Source organism: Passer montanus, unplaced genomic scaffold (genome assembly GCF_014805655.1).
Source record: "Passer montanus isolate IOZ18808 unplaced genomic scaffold, ASM1480565v1 scaffold53, whole genome shotgun sequence".
Lineage (NCBI taxonomy): Eukaryota > Metazoa > Chordata > Aves > Passeriformes > Passeridae > Passer > Passer montanus.
In genome coordinates, this window is record NW_024370263.1 from 5,852,516 (window position 1) to 5,880,040 (window position 27,525).

Consider the following 27,525-nt stretch of genomic DNA (forward strand, 5'->3'; position numbering starts at 1 on the left):
TGGCCAGTGTTAACATGACAAATTTATGTTTAATTTTCACTTTGATTGTGTATTATGCTGTGACTCCCCACAATTCATTTTTCATAGACTTCCTAAGTGCTAGGAGCTGTATAAAATCTGACTATCAGCTCCTGGAGTTACATTGCTGATTAATTAAAAGAAAAGTTGTTCTGTTGAAACCAAGAGTAACCCCCACATAAAAAGAATTATGTGTTCATGGAATCAGAGCTCTCTGCTAGAATCAGATAATGCTCACAAGAAAACGTGTATTTATCTAAGTAGAAATGTGTAACTTAGAAAATCTAAACTTACACATACATTTTAAACTACACATTTGCCCAAAAAATACCTGACTGATTTGCAGTATTTGGTCAGGATTATCTTTTAACTGTTAATTTGGTATTTCATTACAGCCTGGGTGTTTCAACACAGACCTTAATTGACAAACTGACTGGCTTCTATTTTATGTGCATCAGTGAACAGGAAAAATAGGGAGCAGCTGGGACAGCATTGTCTGTCACTGGGTTTCCGGTTTGGATCTAAAATATGCATTCTCTTTCTATTTCTCTTTAGGTGATAGGGAGTTCTTTGGTGAGAAAAGGGAAATGGGGAGAGTCTGAGAAAATGTAACTGTGAGGTGCCAACACCATTGTAATTGCTTTTGGATGTTGTTCATATTCATTTCCACAGATTTTACTTTTGAGTATGTGCAAAGAGAAGCTCTCAGAGTTCCCCTCATCTTCAGAAATAAGGATGGACTGGGAATTAAGTAAGTTACAACCAAATTTTGGTGATTAATAAATGCTTTTGTAAAATAACCATTATGCTTTCTACTTGTATCTGATATTTCTTTTGATGATCTCAAAATGGATTGCAATTAGTAAGACTGTCAGCACCCTTGAGAGGAGGAATGATTATTTTCCGCTTATAAACAAGCAGATAATGAAGTCTATAAAAGCTAAGTGCATACAGTGTGGTATTACACAGTCAAAAATATGTCAGCAGTGAAAGTTAGGAATGAAATCCAAAGGTTTTTGCGCCCAATCCATGCTGTAATGACAGAACAAACTCCCTTCAGTTTCTGACTTCTCAATTCTTTCATTCATTGCAGGTGGAATTCTAATGATGCCTGTCGTTTTCCATTATAATTATGTCTCTTCAGAATGTTACAGCTTTGTAAATATTTAATAATGTCTAGTTAAATATGAGATTACTGGAGCCTTTTTGAGGTTGCACTTTGTTAATATCCAGTATAAAGGATTTGTTATTTTAATAAGAGAATCCTGCATCTTTGTTTGTGAAAGTGACAGTGTCTAAAAGAGAAGTATTAAAAGCATTATCAGTCCTTAATCCATAGTTTAGATGAATGTTCCTTGATAGTTTTGGAAATTAGGATCATGTAACTGACTATTGCTGAAAGAAAGAAAAATAATTTTTGAAAGCATTATTACTTTGCTCAGTTTCACCTTAGTTTCCATCTGTGCAACACCTCCCAGTTTAGGGGACCAAGGACTCCCAACTGTTAATTGAAAGGAATCAAGCTACCCCAGTATTAAAGAGAAAGAGATGAAGCGGAGTTTGGGATATTTGACAACCATGTGTCCTTTTACTCTAAGAGCAAACAGGAGCTGCTGTGATGCTTCTGGTGATGTAGTCAAATAGTTTTATATGTTGAACTCTGAACAAGAAGTGCTCAGTAGGCTCTCTCTGTGTGCATGGATTTTAAACTTCTGCTCCTGAGGGACAAGTGGTAAAAGCTACAAGAATTTCTTCCTGAAGAAGCCATGAGCTGTTCAGTGAGGCTGGGGAGTGTTTAGGAGCCAGAGCAGCACCTTCCCAGCATCCAGATCCTCCTCCTGTGGCTGGGGAAGTTCACACGAAATTCCCTTCAGATCAAGAAGAAAACTGGGAAGATGTTTCAGCTCCCGCTGCTGCGCAAACAGTACCAGTTCAGCTTGTGCTGCAGAGTGAAGAAGTGTGGAAATCAGAGCTCACCCTGCAGACACAAACATTCCTAGGCTTCAGGTCACAGGAGGCTGTGAACATCCTGGTGTGGTGGATTGAGTGATCCAGATATATGTAGGGTGACTTTTGAGATACAATGGTCCACAAAATCTGTGATAGAAGATGATTTTTTGACTTTTGACATTTTGAATACCTGCTGATACAAGCTTCCACTTTTGCACGTGCTGAGCAGTCAGCCTGCATGTCTATGCCTGGCAGATGTGCAGAGCTGAACAGTTTGGTTGCTGTGCTTGGAGGTACTCTGAAATGGCAAGGAATGAGAGGAATGAGGAAAAGTCTTTAAAATGAAACTCTGCAAGTTGCTTTCCTCTGTACTTCTGACCATCATGAACTGCTACTTGTACGTCTGAAAGCAGGAAAGCCCCGCTGTGATCTCTTAGCAGAGGAGAAGCTGTTTTTCTTGGTGGGCTGTTTCCAAGATTGTAACTCAGAGAGAGAATGCTCTTTGGAGAGGTGTTATCTCTTATCTGAGCAGCAGTCATCTTGCATTGTTTTGTAGTTAATCAGATACCTGTGCCGGCCAGAGCTCATCCTCATTAGGATTTGAATAGGTTCTCCAGCAAATCTTTAAACATTTGCAGAAATGCACCCAGTGCAGACTGAGGTGTTTGCATTTCTCTTCTGGCTGAGGAAACCAGCAACACAATTTGTTTATTACAGACTGCTGAACATCTCCAATGTAGTCATATTTTGGAATTAAGTCACCCTGCTGTACTATTCTTCACCACTTTTAATGATATTTGAAATCTTTGGAAGCATTCACGGTGGTTTGACACAAGATGCATTTGTCTGAAAATTGCATAACATCAAGGGAAAAACATTTCTGCACAGTTCTTGCATAGCTGCTGTTCTGGATTTATAAACAGAAAACCAAATGGCTGGTGACATTCAAGAAAACAGTTGGTTTTGGGATTTTTGCTATCACAGTTTTGCAGCAAACCAGCACTAATTGTGTAAGAGGGAGTGTGGCAGTTGATTTTTATTTTTGATTTATAGAAATTTCAGAAAGATTGCCTATCTAATTGTTGGGCATTTCTGACACCAAATACAAGCAAGCTCTGTCATTTGCAGACAAGCCTGGCATGTTCTTGTTGCCCACAAATGGTTCCTGTTTCCCCTACTTCTGACTTTCTAGTGTTTGGAAAGAAAAGATGAGCTCTGAATGAACCCTGAAGGTCAGTAGATTCAGGCTGTTTCATTCCAGAGAGGGAGTGAATTCCAAAGCTGTGAGGCCCTCACAGCCAAATGCAAAGATGTGAGGGTTGGCAGAGAACTAACAAAAGATACTGTCCAGCCTCTGCATCCCACCAGAGGAAGGTGATAAGGGTAAAAGAAAGTGGACAAAGAGAATTTGGCAAATAGTTCTCAAGATATGTGCATGCCAGGAAATGCAGTTTTTAACTTTACCTTTTGGTGTTTTCCTAATAGTAAAAATTATTCTTCTGTGTGTTTGCCCATGGGCTGGATTATTCTAATTTTCAACTAAATAATGTCAAAAGTCCCGAAGAAAATTGTTTATCTTCAATGTGGGGCAGTACAAGAGGGCCAGAGCTGAGCTGGCACTTCCCACTGGGCTGTTTTTCATTACAATTCCTTAGTCAGCTTTTGTGCAATGTGAAGTGTGAAATATTGTCAGTAAAATGAAGCCATCACCCTTAAAACCTCAGTACTGTTTTTGTTTTCTTTTTCCATCCAGTTTCTATGCTGCAGAGTTTTACTCTCTCCCTGACATGTAAAACTCACTTGCTGGACCAGGCTACTCTCTAATTACGTTATGCCCTAAAACATTGCCTGTGTTAGAAGTGATCCTGTAAATGCATCAACATCCCTGAACCAATTATGCTACCATTTAATTTAGTTCTGAATTAGCCCAAATTGAATTGAACAATTTCCCAACCCACCAAATACAGCCGGGATGTCTTCTGCCAGACAAAGAGGTTTGGAACAGTCGTTAAAACAAAGGGGCTTTATTTTGTTTTAAATTTTTTAAAATATATTTTGTTTCCAAGCCATGATTCCAACCTGTGATGATGTGGCTTTGAGCAGGTTGTTTTACTGCTCTGTGCCTCAGTTTGGCAAGTGTGATAATGCTCACCTTGGGGAACAGACATGAGGCATCATGAGTTGCTTAACAAGCTATAAACATTTAGGATTTTATTGAAATCACTCCCAGCCCCTTCCCTTCTCTCCCACTCTGGTGCTGATAAAAAGTGCTCAAAAAGACATCTCATCTCTTTCATTGTGAGTAGAAAAACTGTTGTACACTTGCCAATGCTAAGATGTCATGTGTGTCATTAAAACCTGCACTGTCCACACTTCAGAGGGGCCTTGCTTGATTCCACCTCCTGCACTATGGACAAAGAGCACCATACATTTATTTCTCCTTTATTATGGTAACGAGAGTGTACCCATACTTATCTTGACAGTATTTAACTTTGCTTTCTTTGCTAATTACAGAATGCCTGACCCGGATTTCACCGTTAGAGATGTGAAGCTATTAGTGGGTGAGTTATTTTGAATGCACTGGATTAACTCTATACAGAACAGAATTGCTTTTAAATACTTGTCCAGTTGTGTTTGTAGACATTTGTGATAACTCTCAGAATCTGGGAGAAGGCATGGAGAAGCAATTTGTAAATTAAAAAGGCTGGGAGAACCCTAATTAGTAGTTGTGCTGACCGGACTCCGATCTCGTGCTGGATAATTGGCCATTTGGAAGGGAGGGAATGCTTTTGCTCTTAACAGGTGTCCTACAAGCACTTTTGTGATCCTGGAAAGCAGCAGCTCTATTGAGTTCCTTTCTATTTTTTTTTTAAATCTGTTGTAGAGCATCTGTTTGTAAAAGCTGTGACTGGAGCTGTATCACCTTTTGCCTGTGCTCTCCCCACAGTATTTATCAGTATCAGGCCAGGTTGGTGCTTTGAGGGGAGGTTGTAAAGAGAGGCTGAGCACAAAGCCTTGCAAACTGCCTGGCTTTTGATGAGACACAAACCAGAGAAGTGGTGACTGTCATCAAATGTTTCCTAGCAATCTTTGCAAAATTAATGTTTTTTTAACTTTAAGAAAAGCTACATCTTGAGTAGGAGATGATGCTGTATGTTTCTTTGAAATCTGTTTTTACTGAAGATGGGTGTGTTATTTATTGTTATATGAAATTGTTACTGAATAGTGATCCTGCACTCCATGAAGTCATCACTGTGGAACAAGCTGGCTGTTGGCTGTATTGGTTGCAGTTCTTCTTGGAGATTTTTAACTGCATTCCTGCTAGTTAGAATTAGCTCACTTTATTTACCTGTCTTGTGGCAGCAGTTTATCTTTAAAATTAGCTCAAATGCTGCATTCTGAAAGAGAAGTGTTTTTTAAAATTACTCTTTGAGTTTTATAGTCAATAGGAATATCAAGTCTGGAAAAGATGTAGCTAAGAAAAACAAAGGAGAGGAACTTGTGCCTCATTTCTGCTCACTTGGGGTTATCAGTGAGAGAGGGGTTATCTCTGATAACCTTCCTTCACAAACAACTCAGCAATGTCGCTTAATTTATGACCACTTATAAGCTCAGGAAAAAAGCCCTGAATATCTGGCAGAAAATGTTTGGGAAGTAGGGTGGGAAGTGTTATTTGGTGGTCAGTCTGCATTAAATTAGAAAATAAACTCCTAAATTTTATGGATTTCCTAAATACCTGCATGTGCACATTTGCAGAAAGAAACCCCTTTTTGCTGTGGGGGAGCCTTGTGCACAAACCCTGTAATTATGTGGACCCTCTTGCAGTTTTCTGAACTTGTTCCATGGCTGATAAACTCCATTTCTGTCTCTGAGGCTGCTGGAGCTGAGGGGCTGACGTTGAGATGTTTTGGAACAGCGTAGTGTTGCATAACAACAGTGTTTTTCCTGTATAACAGTCAAAGTGTGGGAGTTGCATTTCCTCAAGACTGATGTCCTTTGAAGTATTAGGGGGTGGAGATTCCTGTGTACATGGCCAGCAAAGCGGGAGGATATTTATAAATAAAATTACATTTATGAAACAATAGAGCAGAAATAACATTTGTAATTAACTTTGACATTAAGCTGAATGTAAGAGCGTGTCTGCTCACAGCTGGATCAGCAGTCCCTGAACCTGCTCTTGGCCAGGTATCACCTCATGGCTCCTTTTACATCATGTTTGGGCAAAATCCCTTTGTGCTGAGCCCATAATGTGCTCCAGAACATTGTCACCTGCCCTTTTTACAATACAGCTGATGACTTTTGGCATCACAGGTGGAAACTTTGATTCAAAAGATCTAAAATATCTGGGAAATGAACTGTAAGTTGTACCTGAAAATTCACAGGTCTTGTGGCAAATCGTTTTTCTCGCTGTGGAATTTGTGCTGGGTGGAACAGCCACATTGACACTGAGAGCACATGGGGGAATTCCTGTCTGTATGCTAAATTCTAAAATTATCTACTCATTATTTCTGGAAACACTAGTGAGCATCTTCTTAGAGCATGTTATTGCTGATATTTTTTTCTAGTTTTATGTTGCATGTGCTACACTCACTAATGTTCAAATAAAGGACATAAAAAGTCTTGTTTTATTAACATCTCCTGTCCCTGGAGATGTTGATATGTCATAGCAGATCCCTCAGATCTTCCTGAACCCCCAGGTTTGCATTTCCAATGCGTGGTATTTTGAAAACTTATTCAATCCTTTGCTGAACCTGGGGAGGGAAGGATGTTTGGTGAATGTGAAATGGAATGATCAAAACTCTGCATCTGATTGTGTGTGGGAGTCAATAGAGAGAGAACACAGTCTGGAAAATGTTGTTGGCTTTTTAAGTGCTCATCATCATAGTTTGCTGGTGCTTTTTAAGCCTCTCATTTCTTCTCTTTTCTTCTCTGAATCAGGGGAAGCACATTTGTTACAGAACCCTTTAAGGACATGGTGCTGGCTTGTTCCAAAGCACATAAATTCCATGGGAAGTTAATGAGCCTTTGGTCCCAAACTCTGCTGAATTCTTACTTTCTATTTTTAATGTGACTGGTGTACCATCTTCACAGGGGAGAACCTAGAAGTCACAGGGAAATAACAAAAGCTTTTAAATCTCCCTTTGAAAACTCTGCTCTGTGGCAATAATGAGAATTAAAAAAGGAGGGGTTGTTTTTGTTTACTTGAGCTTAAGTGTCTATTTTTTAGTCTTTTGTCAGACTTCCAAAGAAACATTGACATTGCTTGATGGATTTTTCTGTTTTCCTGGCTTAAAAAAATGCAGCAACCAGCTGTAATTCAGTTTGGTGATGTTCATGACCTCCTGTTTCTGACACGAGTGCACCCATGTGCAATGTGTGTGCATGAAACACTGCCCTACAGTAGCTTTACTTTCCAGAGGCAGACTCCCACCTCCATCCAAACCTTATCCTGGGTGTCTGTAAAACCTGAGCTGATGGACTAATTTCAGCAGTTGGAAATGTCTCATCTCTGAAATGGCTGTGAGCCAAGAATACAAATGGAGAAGTGGAAAGGAATTCCTGGCCTGCTCAGGAGCTTGAGACAACTCTTGAAAGATGTAAAGCTCTGTTGTAATTTAATAACTCTTAAGCTTTGTAATTTCATTGCATAAGGTAGATTTGATTGCTAATTCTGAAGGGCAGAATGTCACTGTCACATCTTCATAAGCTGATTTAAAATTTGATTGAGGGTCATTGGCTCTCTTAGAGTGTCCTTAAACATCTGCCACATCTGCACAAAAACTTTGGTGGCATTTCTGCAGGGGTGCCTGTCATAGATGGGCAGAACAGCAAAAGTGTATTTTCCCAGATTGTCAGCTCCACTCTCACCTGTGGGAGAGTTTTATGCCAGGTGCTCTGCAGAACGACGGGAACTGCTTGCCTGGGGCTGAGCAAGGAGAAAGGTGACTGCCTGCTGAAAGCCAGGGCTTCCCTGGTCACTGTGGACCCTCTCCAGCCTCTGCCACTCCTGAATTCAAGGACTGAAAGCAGTCATTTGTTTGTGTTTGATGTGAGAAAACCAAAGCATTCCATTTTGTCATTTGTTTGAATTTTGTCTTTATATTGTCCTTCATGGACGTCACACAACCTGAAGCTGGCAGCTCTGAATACTTTGGGAAGCTGTGAACCATGTAAGGGAGAGAGAAAGAGGAAGTGCTCATGGATGTGTGCCTCAGTCTATCACTCAGCTCCTTGCTCTTTCTCTGATTACTTCTTTTTATTGGGTTTTTTTTAGAGGTTTTCTTGGGTCACCATGGGTTGAATTTAGAGGAGTATCTGCTTTTCTGTGGCTTCTGCAGTGCCTGCCCCCGTGACTCTGCACTGCCTTTGTCTCCCTGGGTTGTCCCGGTCTGCCCAGGAGCTCTGTGGGTGACACCTTGCACGAGCACAGTGTCCCTCTCTAAACAGTACTGGCCAGTCTGGATGTATTTACATTTATTTCCAATTTTTAGCTGAGCTATTTTCAGTTTGCTTGCCACAGGCCCACAGTCTAAGGCTATTGAATCCCAGCTTTTGCACCCACACCTAAGTAAAGTAAATAAAAAACTAAATGAATGGCAGAGGTGCTGGGTCTGTGATGTGCACCACCTCCTCCCTCTCTGGGCTGCTGTAGCTTTGTGTGCCAGGGTAGGAATTTGTTGTGAACCCCCAAAGTGGAGCTTGCAATCCCAGCAGGTGGCAAAAGGGGAGATTTCAAACATGCTGAGGATTGTAAGAAAGAAAAGAGACTTTGGGTTATTGTGATCTCTGGGCTGAAGAGGTTAAAGTTGTGACCACAGCGGTCACTTCTGTAGGATCAGCAGCATTGTCCTATGGAATTCACCGTGCCCAGCCAGGCATTGTATCAGTGGGAACAGTGCAAGTACAGGACTTAGACTATTCATGGGGTGGTCTAACAACTGACATCAACTCTCTGATTGATTTTATTTAACTAACTCACTACGGGTTTATTTATAGAATTAAAAAAAAAAAAAGTGTAAGAGCAGCAGAGGATGTGTCATCAGTCATGCAATTTGCTGTTAAAATCTGATGCTGTGGACTGGACTGGGCCCTGATGCTCATAAGTGTAGGAAATACTTGGTTGCTGTGTTCACAAACTGCATTAAAAGACTTTGATGTATAAAGAATCCAAGAAAAGTTGAAAGCAGCAAAGCTTTAATTGTGATACAATTTGTGCATTGAGGTATGGCAGTAAAGAGCAAATACAAGCAAGCTCCAGTAACTGTTGTAAAGACCAATCTTCATCTGGCCAAGGAGGTGATGCACAAGATGTGACCTAATAGATCATTTCAATATTTGATTCCTGTGATTCTGTCAAATCCCTAAAGACCTGGCAGCAGGCTTTGATCTCAAGACAAAGGGTGAAAGGAAAACCATGGCTCTACATATCCTGTTGCTTTCTTTGGTGGGAGTAGCTGAAGAAATACTTGATTATTGCTGGGATTTGCCTTCTCATTAGAAGCACCAAAAGAACAGGAGCTGAGCCAAAAATTTCAGTTGCAAATTGACTGTTTAAAGAAATATGTGTGAAGGTCTCTGCCTCAACTCTGAGTTTATAATCATGGTGTCAGTGGAGCAAGATAATAGAATAAGTTACATCATTAAATCCCTGATATTTTCAAGGGAAAAGTCCTATAAGTGCAGGGGGGCTTGGCACTGCAAGTGCAGGTCAGCCTTCCCTCACGCTGCTGACACTTTCTGGAGGAGATGCTGTGTGCTGTTACACATCTGCTCATGGTTTATTCACTAAGTGCATCACAGTGCACTGAAGTGAGGATCTGAACTTTCACTAACATCAGTGGATGAAATCAGGCCTGCAAAGGAGTATTTCTCTGCTGTTTAGATTTATTTTTTTCCCACAGGGGAGAGCCTTAAGCAAGATTTGTGAAGTTTGGTATTACAACATTTTCCTCATTCTAAGAGGAACTGCAATTCTGCAGCGTGGTGGTGCACAGTAAAAAGTGTGGCCTTGTTCTCCTAGGTGGGAACCAGGCAGAAAAGTGAAATGATCTGCTAAAATCAGAATTTGGGGAGTCTCAGTTTCTAGTTTTCCTGTAAACTGTAAATGATGTAGTGAATGTAGGAAGCCATGGCCTCTTTGTGCAGAGACTGTGGTGGGGAGGAACAAGTTCCCTGACTAGTTAATGTCAGCAGGCTGATGTAAATAATTTAAATTCAGTTGGGACAGAAAGGATTACTGCCCATCAAATGTACCTAACAGCCATAAGCTATGTGAGACTCTGCATCTTTCATCCAGCCATTTTTGTTCTCTTAAATACACACACTGCTGTAGTCCCCAGGAATTCCAGTTAAAATGGAAATATGCATGCCAGGTACTTCACAGAGGGACAAGAAACCCTCCCCCCCAACCCATGCTTCTGGAAGCAGATGATATTGAAAAAGGAATAGAAAGAAATGTAAACATTGTAGGTAATAATTATTCTGGCTCTATAAAATGTTTTATATACCTATTAAAAACTGTACACAGGTTTATAGATGTGTACACATACACATGTGCACATTTCATTCAGTACTGAATCAAGAATCATAAGCAGTGTTTCCATGGAAGAGAAAATTGTGGTGCTGCTGGTGACTGCAGGTCAGGTGGGTAAAGGCAGAGGGAGGGCAGGGACTGTGTAAAACACTCCTTTTGCATTAGCATACATTTCTTGTGGTGTGTCTGCACAATGGTCCCCCAGCTGGCTGTGCAAACCTTCAGCTTTTTGTTAGCAGCTACTCAAAAAAGCTGAAAGCAAATCAGAGAAGTGTCCCTGAGTAGCTGCTTCCTAGTGATTTTTTGCTTCATTCCTCCTGCGTGTTTGCTGCTCCTCTCAAATTGATCTGTTCTGAAAATTGTATCATGGTTGAATTCACATCCAACTACAAAGCAAGTCGAGAGGCTCGTAGTGTGGTCTGCGGGCAAGTAGGGGAAATTTTGTCTTAATCAATGTACAGTTCTCCATCCTGTGAAAGAAAATTAGCCTTGTAGATACAAAAGAAGGACAAAGCAGCCACACACTGCAGCTCAGAAAACTTTCCATCATTTCTGCTGAATAGGGACCCAGTGTTGCTTTTTCTATAGAGCAACGCTCCATTTGTTTCAAGGAAGTTGTGAAATTGGAGACTGAGAGGAGTTAGGAGGGAGGCTCATTAGAGAGGCTCTGTTGTAAGGAGCACTTCCCAAAATTAAACTGGCTGCTCAAAGGAAGTGCAAAAGTCTGCCCCCAGACTTGCATCTAAGTCTTGATTAAGATGTATGGTTCTCCCCTGGTGTGGGGATTTGTCCCCTGAATGGGAATGCCACGTTGGGAAGAGCAGAAGAGCTGAGTCAGGAGTCATTAACTGCTGTGTCTCCAGGGGTCTTGTGGGGAGGGACAAGGAGGAAGCAGTGAGGTCTGTGCTCTGCTCTGGGACCCAAATAATGCATTTTTCAAAACACACTGGACCAGGCTCTTCTAGGGGAGAGGAGTCATCACTGATCTCATGGGAGGGGAGGTACTTGGATGAAATATTTCCATTCATTGCAAGATTTCTCTTATTTCTCACTGGGGTTTTGTGCCTTACTGGGTGATCTGTGCCTGGCTTGCACTCTGAGTTCTGCTTTTTTGCTTTTCATGTGAGTGGGACTGTTGGAATATTAAGAAAACTGAGTTAAAGAAACATCCGTAGTTTGGAAGGCCAATGTCTGTGTAATTTTATACCAACTTGTGAATCTGTTCCTCAGGCTGTGAGAATTCCAACTGAGGGTTCCTCAGCCTCTGCACCCTGCAGGTCACACCCTGAGTTCTTCAAGGGACTCAGATCCACAAGAGACCTACGTGTGTCTGACGGCTGAGAGGAGCAGGGGAGCCAAGAGCACCTTGCAGCAGGAGACAAGGATGGCTCCCTGCAGGAGGAGGCTGAACTTGGATGTTCCTCACAAGTGGCTGTAAAATAATTACATGTCACTGCTATTCCCATTGATCTGAGGCTAAAACCACAAAACCTGTGTTTTCAGGGAGCTGGCTTATGTACCTGCCTACAAACTTTCCAAAGGGAAAAATGGAGAATCAGAAAGCAACTTTCATCAGAGCCCCACTGATTTGTCTCAGATGTTATTCAGAAACATGTGTTTGAGATCCAGTCCATAAAAATAAATTGTTTCCTCCGTCATGTTGTTTTGTGACCAAAGCTTGTTTTTAAAACTTGCACTATTTTTAAAAAATGCTTAGTTTTTAAAGTCAAGCTCCAAATTGCTCACAGTCATGCTGTCGGGCCTGTCAGCATGCTTCATGCTCTAAACTGGGAAATGTGCTAAGTCAGGCCTAAAATCAGCAAATAAATATTACCACTGCAAATGATAATTTCCCATGAGTCTGTAAGCTCAGAGGGAGTCAAACCAATGGTCTGTCAACAGAGGGGTTTATAAGTACTGTTGGTATGAACTGGACAGACTCCTAGCTGCTGCATTTATTTTTAAAGTTGAGTACTGCAAAGAGGAAACATCTGGACAATAAAAGGAAAATAAAATAAAATATAATGTGCTATTTCATTGAAATGATTGATTCCAATTCTGTCTAGCAGGTTTCTCTTTCCAAAGTACAGCACTGGAGGTTTATTGGCTCATCCTTTTGTCTTTGTGCTTTTTTCTTTCTTTTCCCTTGAGCGACCTCTCCTGTTTTCTCTGTATCCCTCTTTCCTTGAGGAGTGCTGTACTGTACAGAACTTGTTTTACCCCCTAATTCCATAGAAGTTTGTGAGGAAGTGCAGGTAAATCCTTCCAGACTGGAGCAGATGTTCTTAGGATACTCTTCCCAGCCATGAACCAATAGTGACAGAGAGAGCAGCACACTTTGCTGTAAACAGGACCAGTAGGACTTGACAGGTGGGGTTTTTTGTTTCCCATGGAATCTGTCCCTTCTTTGTGGGACACCAGCAGTCCCATATGTCAATCAGCCAGCCTGATGTGATTTCTGACCTCCTCCACGTTAGCCCAGGAAGAATTACAAAGTTGTGGAGCTGCACTGTGTTCTCTCCTGGGCAGAATTAAAATTAGTAACTAGACAGCAAAGTTTCTGAATGGTTTTTTTTCAAGTGGTTTCCATTAGTGATTTTCCTACAGTCTGAGGGCTCTAATTTGTTGAAAATTGAAGTGGTTTGTAGCAGCTCTGAAGGAAGCCTTTGGGACTTTGGCATCCACCAGTGTTAAGGTGGAGAAGTGCATAAATAAAGTGGAAATCTCTGTCTATTAAAGTGTGGTATTGCAGACTGTCAGAGGATGTTGCTTCATTTAACACTCACTGGTTTTGTGCCTCTTAAACAGCTCATTGTTTAAGAAGAAAAGCTGCAGTCTGTAATAGCAGGAGGGAGCTGGGGCTGTGGTTGGTGTCACTGTGGGTTTTCCCCCAGTGCTGGCTGCACATCCTTCCCCTGATCTTTGTGGAGCTGTGCTGGGGAGTAGGCAGGGAGCTGACCCTGCTTAAAAAAAATTATTTAAGCCTCATCAGTTTCTTGAGTATTGGTGAACAGTTTGTATCATGAAACCAGGACCCAGGGCAGACAGAGGTTAAAACTTACCCAGAGCTCCTGATAGACTGGAAATAGAAACTTCTCCCTCTAATACCAATACCAGGCTCTGGTGCCAGACCATCCCTCTGTCATCTAAACTGGCCTCTGGCTTTGCTGCTGCTGCCTGTTATGTGACATGGGGAAGTGTCTCTGCTCCTTGTGCTCCCTGTTGCAGCCAACAATTTGCTTTTTTTGCCACACCAATTAGGCAACTCTAAATTGGCATCCTGCTCATTCTCTTCCTTCTCTCCTCACTTCTGGCATTGCTCTCCCATCCCCTCCTGTGTGCTGGCACAGGCTTTCCTCTTTCTCGTGGTGAGGTGGTTCAGGAAGTTGAACCAACAGAAAACTCACACTGTCTCTCTCCCTTGCAGAAAGGTGGAGGAATACATATACATTTATTATTTTTATATTATTTTGGTGCTTGTTTAGCTCTAACCAGTGCTGGGCTAAGCTGTAGTGGACATAGCCTTCCACCTCTGTCATAAGTTTCCTCTGGGGCTCTGTGCATCAGAAGTGCCAGGTGAGTGAGCTTTGAACCATGATTAGGGCTTCTGTGTAATAAAATAAATAAAAAGAAGGCATTTGATGCTCTCTCATTATGCATTTTAATTTTTTTTTTCTCCTAGAAGTAAAAATGAAATATTATAACACTCACTTGCCTATGTTTAGCACGTCCGCTGACTTGCCATTTTGGAAGTAGAACCAGTTCTATTTTTAGAGCTGAACTTCCTGTTTGAGCTCTCTTTAACTTTGTCCTTTGCCTAACACAGGCAAACTCTTTAAAAAATATTAGTTAAACTGGGACAGTTTTGCTAAAAACAGTCATGTTCATGTCCAGATATAAACAGCAATAAATCTGCTTTGAATGAACATTACAACAAAAGTACAACCTCCAAGAGAATGTATTTCCATGATGTCAGGACATGAAAGTGAAATTGAAGTGATGTGTTGGTGTGGTCGGGCATCTCAAAGCCTCTGTCTGCAGGTGGATTTAAAGATGAATTCTCCACATGGAAAAATCAAGCAGAACAGCTGTTTTAGAATAACTCCCCATAGTCACACGGTCTTTCTGCAATAAGCATCCTGTGCTTTAGCTCATCCAGACTAGAAATGAGCTGTCTTATTTTGGAGTGATCCCACCCAAAATCCTAAATATTTTATGGTAGTTGTTATGCTTTACTGCAATAATATAGCTTAGTTCACAACTACCTTCAAGTGTCGTGCCTTTACCTAAAAATATATATTAATACCAGCATGTTTTGGGGGTTTGATGCAATCATAGCTATATATTTCTTCAGATGTTCTCATGAGTGTAGGTACAAGATGTGTGGGGTGTTGCAAGCTTCTGACACCTTCAGATACCCTTCAGACCAGAGGGGGGCTGCAGCATTGCTGGTACAGTGCACATGTTGATTGGTAATGTGAGACTAGTTGAAGGTCTTCTTGCATTTCCTAATTGCAAAGTATGAGGGAAATCAAGTTTTCCTCATTATGGGCTGATGATGAGGCTTCAGAGGGTTGAAAAGTTATCATTTTTATAACATTTTTCTATATTGTTACTTTTAGATCTATTTTGAGACATTTTAGGAAATTATTAATGATCTTAAAATAAATTGGATAGATAAATAAACCATAAGATTTTCACCAAAGTTATATCCCATCCCACTTTTCTTGGACCTGGTGTTATTTTTCTTTCAATAATTGTTATTTGTGTGCTCTGTGTTTTCAGCCACCTGGAGTTTGCTTATACTACAGGTTAATGCATTGGAATACTGTATAAAAATTAGAAGTAAAATGCTTCTTTGTATAAGGAATTTTTTCACTGAAGCTTCAAGGAATCACTAAAAATGATGACTTGGGTAGGCGTAAGGATATTGATTAATTCCATAGAATTCCACTAAAACACACGATGTGCCCGAGCCCGTTTCTCCATCCCAGCCCTGCAGCAGTGGGGCCGGAGGGGCTCCCGGGCTGTCCTGCACACATTCTGTGCTGTGCCAACAGCTCCTCCCGCGGCTCCTCGCACTTCGGCTCTTTGACATCAAATGATGAAGCCCAGAGGGGCCGCAGGGGAAGGGTCGTGTCAGGGCACTTTTACCCCTCCGTGAGGAGGAGGAGGAGGAGATGCTGTGACCCCGCTGAGAGGCTCCGGCAGGGCCGGCCTGGCGCTGGGCACAGAGGCTGCCCCAGAGCCCTGCACAGGGGGCCCTGGGGGCCCTGGGGCTCCGGGGAAGGGCTGGCCGAGGAGCTGCGGGGAGAGCTCCGTGCGGGGTCCGGGCTCGCTTCCCTTTGTTCTTCTGTGCCCTCTGCTGGCACTCGGAGCGATGGGATCGGGACGCGCCTCTCGATTTGTTCGTACCCTCGCTCTGAAATGCAGGGAATGTCGGGAATAGCTCCACTTGAGTGAGGACTTTCTGCTCGGATTCACATCCCTCCCAGTTAGCAGGGATATCATAATAGTCTCCCGTGGGCAGCAGAAGAATACGTGCTTCCAGCTCCGGGAGCTCCGGGGGGATTAACTGGGATGCAAGTCAAAGCCTCAGTCTTTAGGTACAATTAACCCGCTAGCGAGGCTGGCAGATTTCCTGAGGCTCTGCCAAAAATCCTGCTTTACAAACCAAAGATTTTTTCCTCACAAGAAGCATAAAGATTAGGCCGGAGCAGCGGGCCGGTCCCTCGGCGTTGGAGGTTGGTTTCTGGTTGTCAACACTATAATGTACCTTCAGCACAGATCTCAATTCAGCCACAGAGGGTTAAAATAATTCCCCAAGGTAGCTTTATCCTCTTAATGGACAGGCTTGATAATCATTCTTACAGAAAGGACATTTCCTCTTTCCTCTGCTGTGGGGGAGTTGCACCTTTTCCTGCTGGTGCTGTGCTGGAGAAGAGACCACAGCCTAGAAAACTCTGGTGTCATTTGCAGCTCTGATTCACACCTCCTGTGCATTTCTCATACTCTGCTGTGTGGTTCATGTTTGCATTGCTTCCACTGCTCCAAATATCCATGCTAAATCCACATCATGGAAAAGGATGGGCCGTGCTGAAGGCTGGAGTCTGGCAGCCTGGATAACCTGAAGCTCAAACAGGGGAAGGCAGTGCTTCACTTGTTAGAAATAAAAATGGCAGCTTTGGACAACAGAGGATGTGATTATAGTCCCAGCATTTCCCATTCCCTGTTCCCTCTCTGGAAAATTGTTGAAATATTTTATATGTGAAGGGTGGGTGCAAACTCTGCAGGGGAGATCAACGAGGAATTTGCTGAATGATTTCAGAGCTGGAGCCCATCATTCCATCATTCCCAAAGTGTGTGGGGTGGGCTTGGTGGGCTGTGATTTGGGGAATCATTTGCTGGTGTAGGGAAGATGTCTGTGCAGCCTTCATTCCTGGAGGGCAGCTCTCTCTCTGACAAGGAGACAAGGTTTGCTTCCCTGCTGCTCTTGTTTTACCAAGAAGCCCAGAAGACCCACTCTCTGTACCAAACCAACTTGTCCAGGGTGGGCAGTGGGAGGCAGGGACCCTGCACAAGTAGTTTTTTCCTCCAGATGTTAATTTCATTTCTATGTGAAAAAAAAAAATATTACTGCATATAGAAATGCTGTACAATTCAATCTATGAGAATCTTTACAGTGTCTGGGTTATTAGGCCTCTAAATAAAGGGAACTGATATTATATATGCTATTGTCACCTTAATTCTAATGGGGATTTTACTAATACATGGGCTGCAGTAACCTGATATGTTTTTAAGGTTTTAAGCAAAGCCTAGTTCTCCTGTAGCTCATACTGATGGATTTTTTTTTCCAGCTTACATCCCTGCAATTGATTCTTCTGTCTCCTCCTTGCTGTTGTCTGTTCCTCTTGTCAGAGATGGCACTAGCTTGTTTCTTAGTTACTGTCTTTGTCATCCTTTGGGGATTCACTTGTGCTCCATGAGCAAGCAGCAGGAGAGGAAGATGTTTCTTTAGGCTGTAAAATCCCCCAGCATCTCCACTCTGCCTGAGTCACATCTGCTGCCAGAGAGGAAGCAGTGCCTCTTAATCCCACACTGCCCATTCCAGAGCTCTGCTGGAAAAACATCCAGGGAAGTCAAGGGTGAAGTGGTGCACACTGAAGCTTCCCCTGTCAGCAGAGAGAGACTCTGCCAGGGCTCCAGGTGCCCGTTAATCCATGTCCAGTGGGTGGTGAGCTGAAGTGAGGGACAGCTGGGAAACAGGGTGAGAGGCTGCCAGGGTCACTGAGGTCCTGCTGGGACCTGCTGGGCTGCCCCAGGCTTGGCTGAAGGGGGTTCCTGCTTTGAGAACACAGTGACAGTGTGATCAGGCCATGCCTAGGAAGTGGTTAACAGAAATGGATCATGGTAAAATGTGTGTGGAGCTGCTCAGAAATCCAGCCTCACCTGAGATCTCTCAGCCTGCCATCACTTTTTGGAGCCTCTGTGTGCTTCTTTCTCTTGCTCTTTACTCTTCTAGATGATATTTTTTCACCTTGTACTAGGAACAGGAGATAGAAGAAAGAGCTGAATTTTTTCAGGACAGAAGAGATAAAGCTGGCAGGGAGCCAGAGCTGCTGTGCAGTGGGCAGTGAACACCAGGATGTGAACCTCTAATTATACATCTCAAATTCTGTGAGCAGTACTCCAAGAATCATTATGTATAGGCTTGTTTGACAGTACTGTGGCTTAAGAGAAAAACATCCCCTCAAATTACTCTTTAATTTGGAAGTCAAGAGATTATCAATTCAAATCTTAAGCTCTTCTGCCTGTAATTGATAATCGTGTTCATTTAACAAACCTGCTATTGAACTGCTCCTCATACTCTTAATTCATCAGGTAACTGCTGATTTTTCTTTTGGAAAGGATAATTGAGAGGCTCTACAAGGTTGCTTCCAGCAAAGCTGAGATCAGACCTAAACTGAAATGTAGCAAATCCCAGGCTCAGCCACAGCAGCCCTTCAAATGCAACCTTTCAGTATGTGTGTCCTCAGCCCCTCTGGGTGTAGCCATTGCTTTGATCCCAGGCTCTGGAAGCAGAGATCAGGATGGCTTTCATTAGGGGCCTGTTTAACAGGACTCCACCCCAAGCTGCTAACCTGTGGAATTGAAAAAAGACCATTCCCCTAGATAGTAAAGTTTACAGTTAAAAAAAAACCACCACAACAAAACCCTCCAACCCATAACTAGATTTTATATATGTTGTTTCAAACTGCAGATGCCAAATTTAAGGACTCTTGTGCTTTTTCCCGCATAACTAAACTCTCCCCATCCTGCCTCAAGGTGGCAACACTCCAGACAGTCCCAAGCCCAGCCCGAGGATGGCCTCCTGTTCCTTGCCCTTGGAATGAGGAGTTTGACTGACAGGCTGCTGGGACTATTCCAGATTTACACTATATTAATTTTTCTTTTTGATTTCAAAGCTTTATGGTCTTGAGTTCCTTTGCAGAGTCATTATCACATCTGTCACTGTCATTGCTATCAGGGGCTAAGGATGTTTGTAATGGAGAGCAGCAATCCAGGCTATTACTCCTGCTGAAATACTGCTCCCAAGCACATGATAGACCAGGTGCTGTAATTATTAATAATTCCCTCTGATGGTGCATCGCAGCCCTACATTTTGTATTAATGCAATTTATTTTGAATTATTTCTTTGGCGGTGGAAATTGTTTTGGAGAGATTTTTTGGAAGCATTGCGAGTTTGTTTGCTGGAATCCTCTCCTGGAAATGAGGCATGTCTCTCATGGGCTCCTGTTCACTCACACACAAATGAACTGCTAATTAGGATGATGAAATTGCTGGGAGAGGTGAAACCTTCCAGTTGGCCGAAGAGAAGATTGTGGATTAATCTGTGTAAAGCTGAAGGCTCGACTAAAACTGCTGCTCAACATTCTGGTGCTAATGAGACTTGTATGTCTGCCACTCGAGGAGCTGAAAGTAAGGCTTGTGGTTTTTGTTGAGAGATCCAAAGTGGGGGCTCACTCCTCTATGGCATTTAGTGCTTTCATCCACTGGAATTGGGAATGTTCAGCAGTTTACAGTATCCAGTGATGCAAGGCAGTTTTTGCTCTTTGTGGATAGTTTTTGCACATGAGTAAAAGCATCTTGAGAGACATATGGATGTTTAGAAAATTGCAGTATGATTTGGAGAGCAATTTGTCTTGCCTGCCCCCTTCTACCATATTGTATTACTTCTTCATAGTTTTTAATGTACTTCTGCTCGCATCAATTCACATAAAGGAGCAAACTGCTCTCTCCATCTCAGTGAAGAACCAGGTGACCTGCTCAGTGTCACATTGGGCAAAAAGTCTAGTTCTAAGTTACTTCCTTGCTCACTGAGCTTCTTAGGAGCCATGGAAGGGCTGGTGCTGGTCTCATCCTCTTTTCCTGCAGTCACTGAGAACTGATATATAAAATATATATCTGATACATAAAATAACTCACAGACGTGTATGTATATATCCATAAATGAAGGCAAGGCAGATGTTGTGAGACTGCTGCTGTGTTTGCAGGAAGCCGCCGGATCGTGGATGTGATGGATGTGAACACACAGAGGGGAGTTGAGATGAGCATGTCTCAGTTTGTCAGGTACTACGAGACCCCAGAGGCCCAGAGGGAGAAGCTCTACAACGTCATCAGCCTGGAGTTCAGTCACACCAAGCTGGAGAACATTGTCAAGCGCCCCAACGTGGTAAGGGAGCCCCTGGTGATGGGCTTTATTGCAGCTTCTACCCAGAAATAAATCAGGTTTAAACAAGGTGATGGGAAGTGCCCGGAACTCCTGCTCGTTTAGTGTCAGGATCTCATTTTTAGCCAAGTAGAAAGCTGGTCTCCTTGACAGTGGAACTTAATTTACAGGAATTAGGTACCTGATGAGCTGTTAATCATGAAATTTGCACTGATACACAGTTCCTCTCAAGGTATTTAGGGGAAACTTCATCCAAAATTAAATACCTATCTAGTATTTTTTCCTCCTCGAAAGAAGCTTAAAACTATCAGAAAGCTTGGGCTCATTATATATGAACACTCCTTTTACAAAAAAATGTTCAGGGTGTTCCAAAGCAAAAAAAGTTGGGAACACAATTGTTAAATGTAGAAATGTGTACATAATTAAATCACATAATCACTGCTATGTCAGAATTAGCAGTAGTGGAAGGGGGTAGATTTGTACATACTTTTTAAAGGTAGAGGGCTCTGGTGATTTTATTCCCGATGGAGTCACTGGCATGAAACTGTGATCTTCTTGTAAAGATGATTTCATTTATCTCTGAAATGTAGCCATGCGTGCTGTGCTACTATGTAGCTTGGGTGTAAAACTACAGCTCTATGATGTTTAGTTTTCAAACATTTCTTACCTGATTTCGAAGTCCTCTTCTAGTTACAGCAGCAGGTTTTTTTCCTGCTGGGGACATCTCTTACCCGAGAAGACAACAGAAACACCACACTGCTGTCTGAACGGGTCACAAGTAGATGGCAGCTCTAATTGCTGATTTGTAGAAGTAATTCTTAACTAGACTCCTTTGTTCTTTTACACATAGATCACACATTTGAATATTAAACACGTATTTAGAAGTTCATTCAGATTTTTGCTGTCATTCAGACACTTAGCGGGCAATTTGAAGGTGCTCTGGGGAATTTCTTGTGTTCAATTGATCCCTGTTTTCCCAAACAACATTGTGCTCAGCGAGCTTTTAAAACATCTGTGCAAATTTCCTGGGTGCTTAGAAATGAAATACACAGTTAGGTACCTGTTATCACGTGTAAGTGGTTATTTCATAGCTGTTTAAAATAGCCTGAGTGGACAGTTGTTTGTAAAACCAGGAATATTTAGCTCTCATTGAAAGAGAGATTTGCATTCCCATGGGAGTAGAAGAGAGGGTGTTGTGGAAGCGCAGTACCTAAAGTCAGCTCCTATATATTTGTATGAGATAGTCCCTTGAATCCTGCAGAGTTTTGATCCCGTGTAAGGCAGAAATACCTGATTTAAGTTCCCTGCTGTGCAAACTCTGGGTTGCAATATCAGAATGTGGGAATTATTTCAGAATCAGGGCAGTAAGCAAGTTTTGTTTTCACATACAGTTGTGATATTGACGGAATCAGTCCTATTTCCTCCTTGAAATGCAAGATAATAGCATAGTGTAATCCCTTTTATGTTTGCATTTTAATGTTCATCAATGCAATTTCTAGGCTGTTGGCTACAAACATGCCACAGACAGTACAAGAGAAGGTGCTCACAGGTGCTCATGAGACAGAATTTGCACTCAGGTAAACTGACTGTAAAACTCTGCTTCCCCCGTTTTAAGGGGTTGGATTGTGGTGATGAAATGCTGCACCTTAACAAGGTGAGTGCACAGGACTTTTGCTGAACAGCAAGGTTCTCCCTGTCTGTGAGCATCTGCTGCTGTCACTGGAGGAGTTTCCGCCAACAAGAATATGTCCTACCATGTGTTCAGGAGCTAACAGTTGATTCTGGTGGCCTTTCAGGTGGATTTAGTCGACTGGGTGGATAATATGTGGCCACAGCACTTGAAGGAGAGACAGACGGATGCTACCAATGCTATTTCAGAGATGAAATACCCCAAAGTGAAAAAGTAAGTCTTTAAAAAGCTCTGCTCTTGACTGCCTTAAATAATTTTAACTTTGATGAATACAGTCTTTGAAAAGTGCATTTTTATTTTTCAGTTTTGAGCAACTCTTTTTTGAAAATGGCAGACTGACCTTAAGTAGTAAATTCTCTGCAAGTGCTGCCCAAGGAAATCACATCACACAGATATGTCACACAGTATAGTCAGAGTCCTGCTGTAGGCTGGGCTCAGATCCTGCCCGGGTTCTAAACTGCTAATGACAGACATTATTAGCTGAGAAATGTTTTGTGAAATGAGCTTGAAGTCCATTTTAAATGGGTGTGTGTGACTTCCTAGAAACTCTGTCACTGCCCTTCCTGTCAGTTTGGCTTTCCATTCAGTTTTTCACGGGCAAGATCAAAGACTGGACTGACTGTCCAGGCTCAGGACTTGCTCAGGGCAGGTTTGAGACTGAACACAAGAGCAGTTTGTCCTGGTTCTGCCAATCTCAGCTCTAGGTTTTGAGCAAGCATTGGCTCACTTTGCTTTTTCTTCTGCTTTAATGTCTTCCTTGAAACTTTTTATGTGGTGATTGGAAAAAGGAACTATTTGGGGGCCTCAAAATGTGCACTGCAAGTTTCATGGGAATGAGTACAGCTGAGATAGGGGTTTCTTTCATGATGTAATGACCTGTATGGCTGAGGAACACCAGGTAATCCTGGAAGCCCTTCACTGCTGTTTCTGTTTTATTGGCCAGACTCAATGCTGGCAGCATCCCAGGCTCTGCTGTTGAATCAACCTCTGGTGTTCTGCAAATCACTCAGAACTCCTTCCAAACTGTAAAATAGATTGGTACTAACAGATACAAAGGAGTGTGCAGTCAGGAAGTGATATGTAGCATTTACTCTTGTTCTGTAAAAATAAGCATTTTGGAAGGTAAAGGTCTCCATAAAAGAAGAGACTCTGTGACAAGCATTGGGGATTATGCTCAGCACCACTGATTTCAGTGGAAGTTAAAGATACTCCTGCATTTTGAAAAGATCAAACTGCTCATTAGGGTAACTGGATGTGGATTGGAGTCTCCATGCATTTGGAAATGTCCTAAGTGACTTGCCTGAGGTCACACAGTAAACCAGCAGCAGAGCAGCACTTGCTTCTCAAGTGGTTAGTCAGCTAAATAACATTATTTATAATTTGCCATAGCTAAGAAACTGAATCATGATTCAGGGCCTAAGGACTCATGGATGGTACAAGGTAAGAAGTAAAGGAAACTATTCCTCTCCTAAAGCAGGCACACTCCAGATGCTGAAAAAGATGTAGCAAGTAAACAGAGCAAGGCAGAGATGGTTTGAAGGATAAGGTAGCAACATGACTAACAGAATTTAGCAGAAAAAGCAGAGTACATGCTTGCAGTTCACTACTTGCATCATGAAATGCCAGATGGTAGGTTTCAAAGGGATTTTAGAGACGTACCAAATCAACAGATTTTGACATGGAGTTTTTCCCATTTGTGGAGCGTGGCCTGGTAGGAGATGCCTGATGAAGAAGCAGACACGGAGCCTTGGAGGTTGCTGTCACTGGCAAAGGGAAGGTGGAGGTTGACAGCTTGATAAACTAGTAGATGTGATAGGTACAGGGAAGCTAAACACTGAAAGACTGTGAATGCTTGAAATGTGACAATAGAGTTTGATGTTGGGAAAAGGAGTTACCAGGCATGAGTGTTAAAGGCGAGGGTGATGCAGCTGGAGTGATGAGGATGTTGCTACTGAGTGTCATCTCACAGAAAGACTAGAGAAGGATGATTTACAGCACTGTTGGCACAAACCCCTCATCTGTCTGAAGAAGCCACAAAGACAAAACCAGTAACAAACAGTGACAGTCTGAGCACAAGAGAAGCTGTACCAGATCAGGATGAAGATCTGTGGCTCTCAGTAACCTGTTGGGTGCTGGCATTGATGCCCTGGCAGGAGTGTAAGAATGGTGTGAGTGTAAAATGATGCCGCTCCTGAAAGTTACCTTCTGGACTTTGACTGTCTGCAGTTCAGGCAGGGGCTGTCCTGAGGTAGACGTGGTTTCTTGGTGCCCAGTGACTCTCAAAGAAATTGCTCTTCCATGAGCTTTCTGGTTTAAAGATGAACTCCTCAAGAGATTGGCTTTCTCCATCTTTGGGAATTCACCTTGACCCTTCCTGTAGAGATACTGGTCCCAGCTACTGCTGTGAGTATCCAGAGGGTTTGAGCCCTTATTAAGGATATCACGTTCAGTTGTGGAGCCACAAGTCAGTGCTGTTACTTGTTTCACACTGCCCATTCTTTTATGTGAATCATCTACATTCATATGCTTTATTAATGACTGTTGTTGCTCAGAAATGGGATCGATTCATTCCTTTCTCGTTCCGAGCATTCCCATAATTCTGAGAGTTTGCAGTATGCCATCCCCACCATTAACGTGTTCCCTACAAACAAAAAGCACTCCAGCGAGAGCGCTGCAGTTTCGCAGACACAGATGGCATTACCAGACACAAATGTCTGTCTTGGCTCCTGCACGTCGAGTTCCGTGCTGGGAGTGAAGTTAGAGAACGCTCCATCTGCTGCTTCGGTTCCCAGGAGCACCGCGCGCGCTGGAGACCGCCCTGCCCCGCGCCTGGACCTGCACCACTCACTGCTTCCAAAAATTCTGGGTAACGAAGTTATTTTTCTGCCTGTAGGTAAATGGCTGCTTACCTCACAGGAGCCTTAGAGGATGGAATTAAGTGGGGCAATAGTTGATGTCCCCTCTTTCACATCCCACGGTGCAAGTTCCTGAGAAAAGTCCCGCAGACGTGGGATCCTGGATGAGAGTGGGAAGATGCTGTGTAACCAACAGCCAGCAGAAAAAGGCAATGGTATTTAACATCAGCTTTTAGGGGCAGAAGCTTGTTATATCACCAACACCATTTTCAGGTAGCTCAAAAGAAGCAGAGATTTGTTTTCCTGTTTAAATTCATCCAGAACTGAAGCAATCTGGATACAGCTGAGTCAACCAAAAAAAAACCCAAACTAATTTGATTTTTCATTTATCAAAAGAGATAGCCCTGCTGAAATTATTATCCTCTTTATTAGGTTTTGTGTTTATAGCCTTGCAAGATTATTTGCAATGCAGTGGCAGTGAATAGCTACAGTTCAGGACATGAAACAGTACCAGAAATTTCTAGGAACTTGGTAATATTTGTGGTGTGGAACAAATGAAAATGAAAGCTTCGATCACTGCAACATCCCTTTTACCTTCAAAATTCTTTCTATTACTTTAGATATCTAAGCATTGCTATAATGATGCTGGCCTTCAGTTAAGGATGGGTATGTTGTGTGAAACATCTACCTGTTCACAAAGGAATGCTGCTCTGTTAGCATGTCCTCAGCCCTATTCTCCCTCTCCCAGGCTGTTGTTCAGCCATCCGTTCCTTTCTATTCATTCCTTTACTAAGTGGGGATGGATTTAAACAGATGCTAAAATGCTCTGCTGAGCTGTGGTCTAATTAGAAGCTGAGGGTGCCTCTGGAGACAGGGAATCCAGGGAGCTCGCAGGTCCCACAAGGCAACCTGGCACTGGTTTATATATGTGAGAGACTTGCCTGCACTTTGTATGCCATTTGTGGACTGCTTTTGAACAAAATCTCTATAATCAGAATGCAGCAAAAAAATTTACACCAATGCATGTCTGTTAAGACTTTCCAAGCTAGGAAAGTAAATAAAATGTGATGTCTTCAGATCAGTGCATGAGTCTCAAATCCTCCTTCAGGTAGAACTTGGAGGAGCAGCATCACACATGTAACTCAAATAACCACCAGTGTTTACAACAGTTTGTGGTGGCCCTGGAGCTGAACAGCCTTGTCACAGGATGAAGAAATGAGTTGTGCTCTCACAGACACCAAACTGCTGATCCAGGGGCAGACAGGCCTGGCTCGCAGTGGGTTGTTGGCTTGGTTCAGTTCACTGCGCTGGGAAAAAAGAATAAAAAATCCGAGCCCACCCCGAATACCCTTGGTGTTCCACCGGGGCTGGGACCGGGCAAGGGTGCGACGGGGGAAGTGTTGTCGCTCGCTTTGGTGCCAGTGTGGTCTGAGAGTGTCATTTGCAGGCACTTCACAAACTCTCCGGTGCACGGCAGAAACCCGGCTTCTCTTATCTCGGCTGCTGTTTCTGTGTGCGGCTGCCTCGGGCCGTAACCCCCTCGGGGCAGGAGCCGGGCCTTTCATGTGCGTTTGAAGTGCGCGGGGTGTGGTGACCACGGTGTGCGACGATTTGGTTCCTTCCCTCGGGCTGGGAGCGCTCGGTGCCGCTCTCCAGGAGGGGGACGGGGCGAAGGTTGGTCCCGGCAGGGCACGGGCACAGGGCCCGCTCCAGCCGGCCCGAGCGGCCTTCCACGGGCACGGCTGGCCCGGTACGGGGGTCCTGCGGAGCGCGGGGTTCGTCATCCCTCACGGGGGAGCGGGGGTCATCCTTGAGGGAAGCCGGGCTCAGCCCCGCAGGAGCGGCCAGGCTCACCCCTAGGGAAGCCGGGGCCCTCCGTGAGGAGATGCTGGGGCTCATGGCTCATCCCCGCGGGGCAGCCGGGCCTCCGCGCCTCGGCGGGGCCGGCCGCTGCCCGCTGAGGCGAGCGCGGGGGCGGCAGCCGGGCCGGTGCCTCCCGGGTGACAATGGTTTCTTTTGTCTTGCGGCGCAATTCGTGGCTTCCAGTTGCAGGGCCCCAGTGTGGGAGCGCTGTCGGTGCGGGCCGAGGCGCCCCGAGGTAGCCTTTGTTCCGCTCGCAGGCCCGGCAGGAGGGCCCCCGCGGTGCCGGGATGCTCCCCCGGCACCCGGAGCGGCGCTCCCGCCCGGCCGTGGGCAGCGAGGCCCGCGCCTTTCCCCGCGCTGGCACTTGCAGTTGGCTCATGGCTCTGTGGTATTCGGTTTCAGGCTCAGGGATTTCAACCAGCCGGCGCTGCTCCTGGGAGGAAGGAAGAGTGAGCTATACTTTTCTCATTGGCCCGAACAAAAAACAGAAGCCTCTGCTGGGGTTTGGGAGTGGTTTATGGGCTGAGCTCAGTGGCAGGGGAGCCCTCGCAATGCCAGAGGGAATAGAGCCGTATGGTGCGCGGTGCCTATTGCGGGAGAGGAGCTGAGCTCAGGGTAACGCCGCTGCCTGCGTCCGCTCGCGTCTCGCCGGGCCCGTGTGCATGAACGCCGCGCTGCCCGCCCTGCCGCCGCTGCCTTCGCATCCCGGCGCGGCTCTCGCTGTCTTTGTTTCTCTGTTGGCTTGCGGGTTCGTAGCGATGCGTGGCGAGTGCATTGTGGGTTTGCCTGGGAGTGTGGGCTCTGCGCTGGTTTATGGAGCGGTGTCTGTGTTGTTCCTGTGTTCCCAGCTCGCTGTGTTTGCTTAGTGGTTTAGCTTCATTTGTAT

General features: G+C 43.8%; 1 protein-coding gene across 6 annotated transcripts in view; it reads left to right on the forward strand.

Moving 5' to 3' along the window:
- The window catches only part of KDM2B (lysine demethylase 2B), a 105,347-nt gene that overhangs the window by 3,877 nt on the left and 73,945 nt on the right, over positions 1 to 27,525 (forward strand). For 3 of the 6 annotated variants that reach the window (XM_039724386.1, XM_039724387.1, XM_039724388.1), the window contains exons 3-6: positions 691 to 769; positions 4,483 to 4,529; positions 20,056 to 20,234; positions 22,028 to 22,134. In XM_039724386.1, the coding sequence (XP_039580320.1) occupies positions 691 to 769; positions 4,483 to 4,529; positions 20,056 to 20,234; positions 22,028 to 22,134 (412 nt within the window). The other 3 variants (XM_039724391.1, XM_039724390.1, XM_039724389.1) reach the window with 3 other exon arrangements.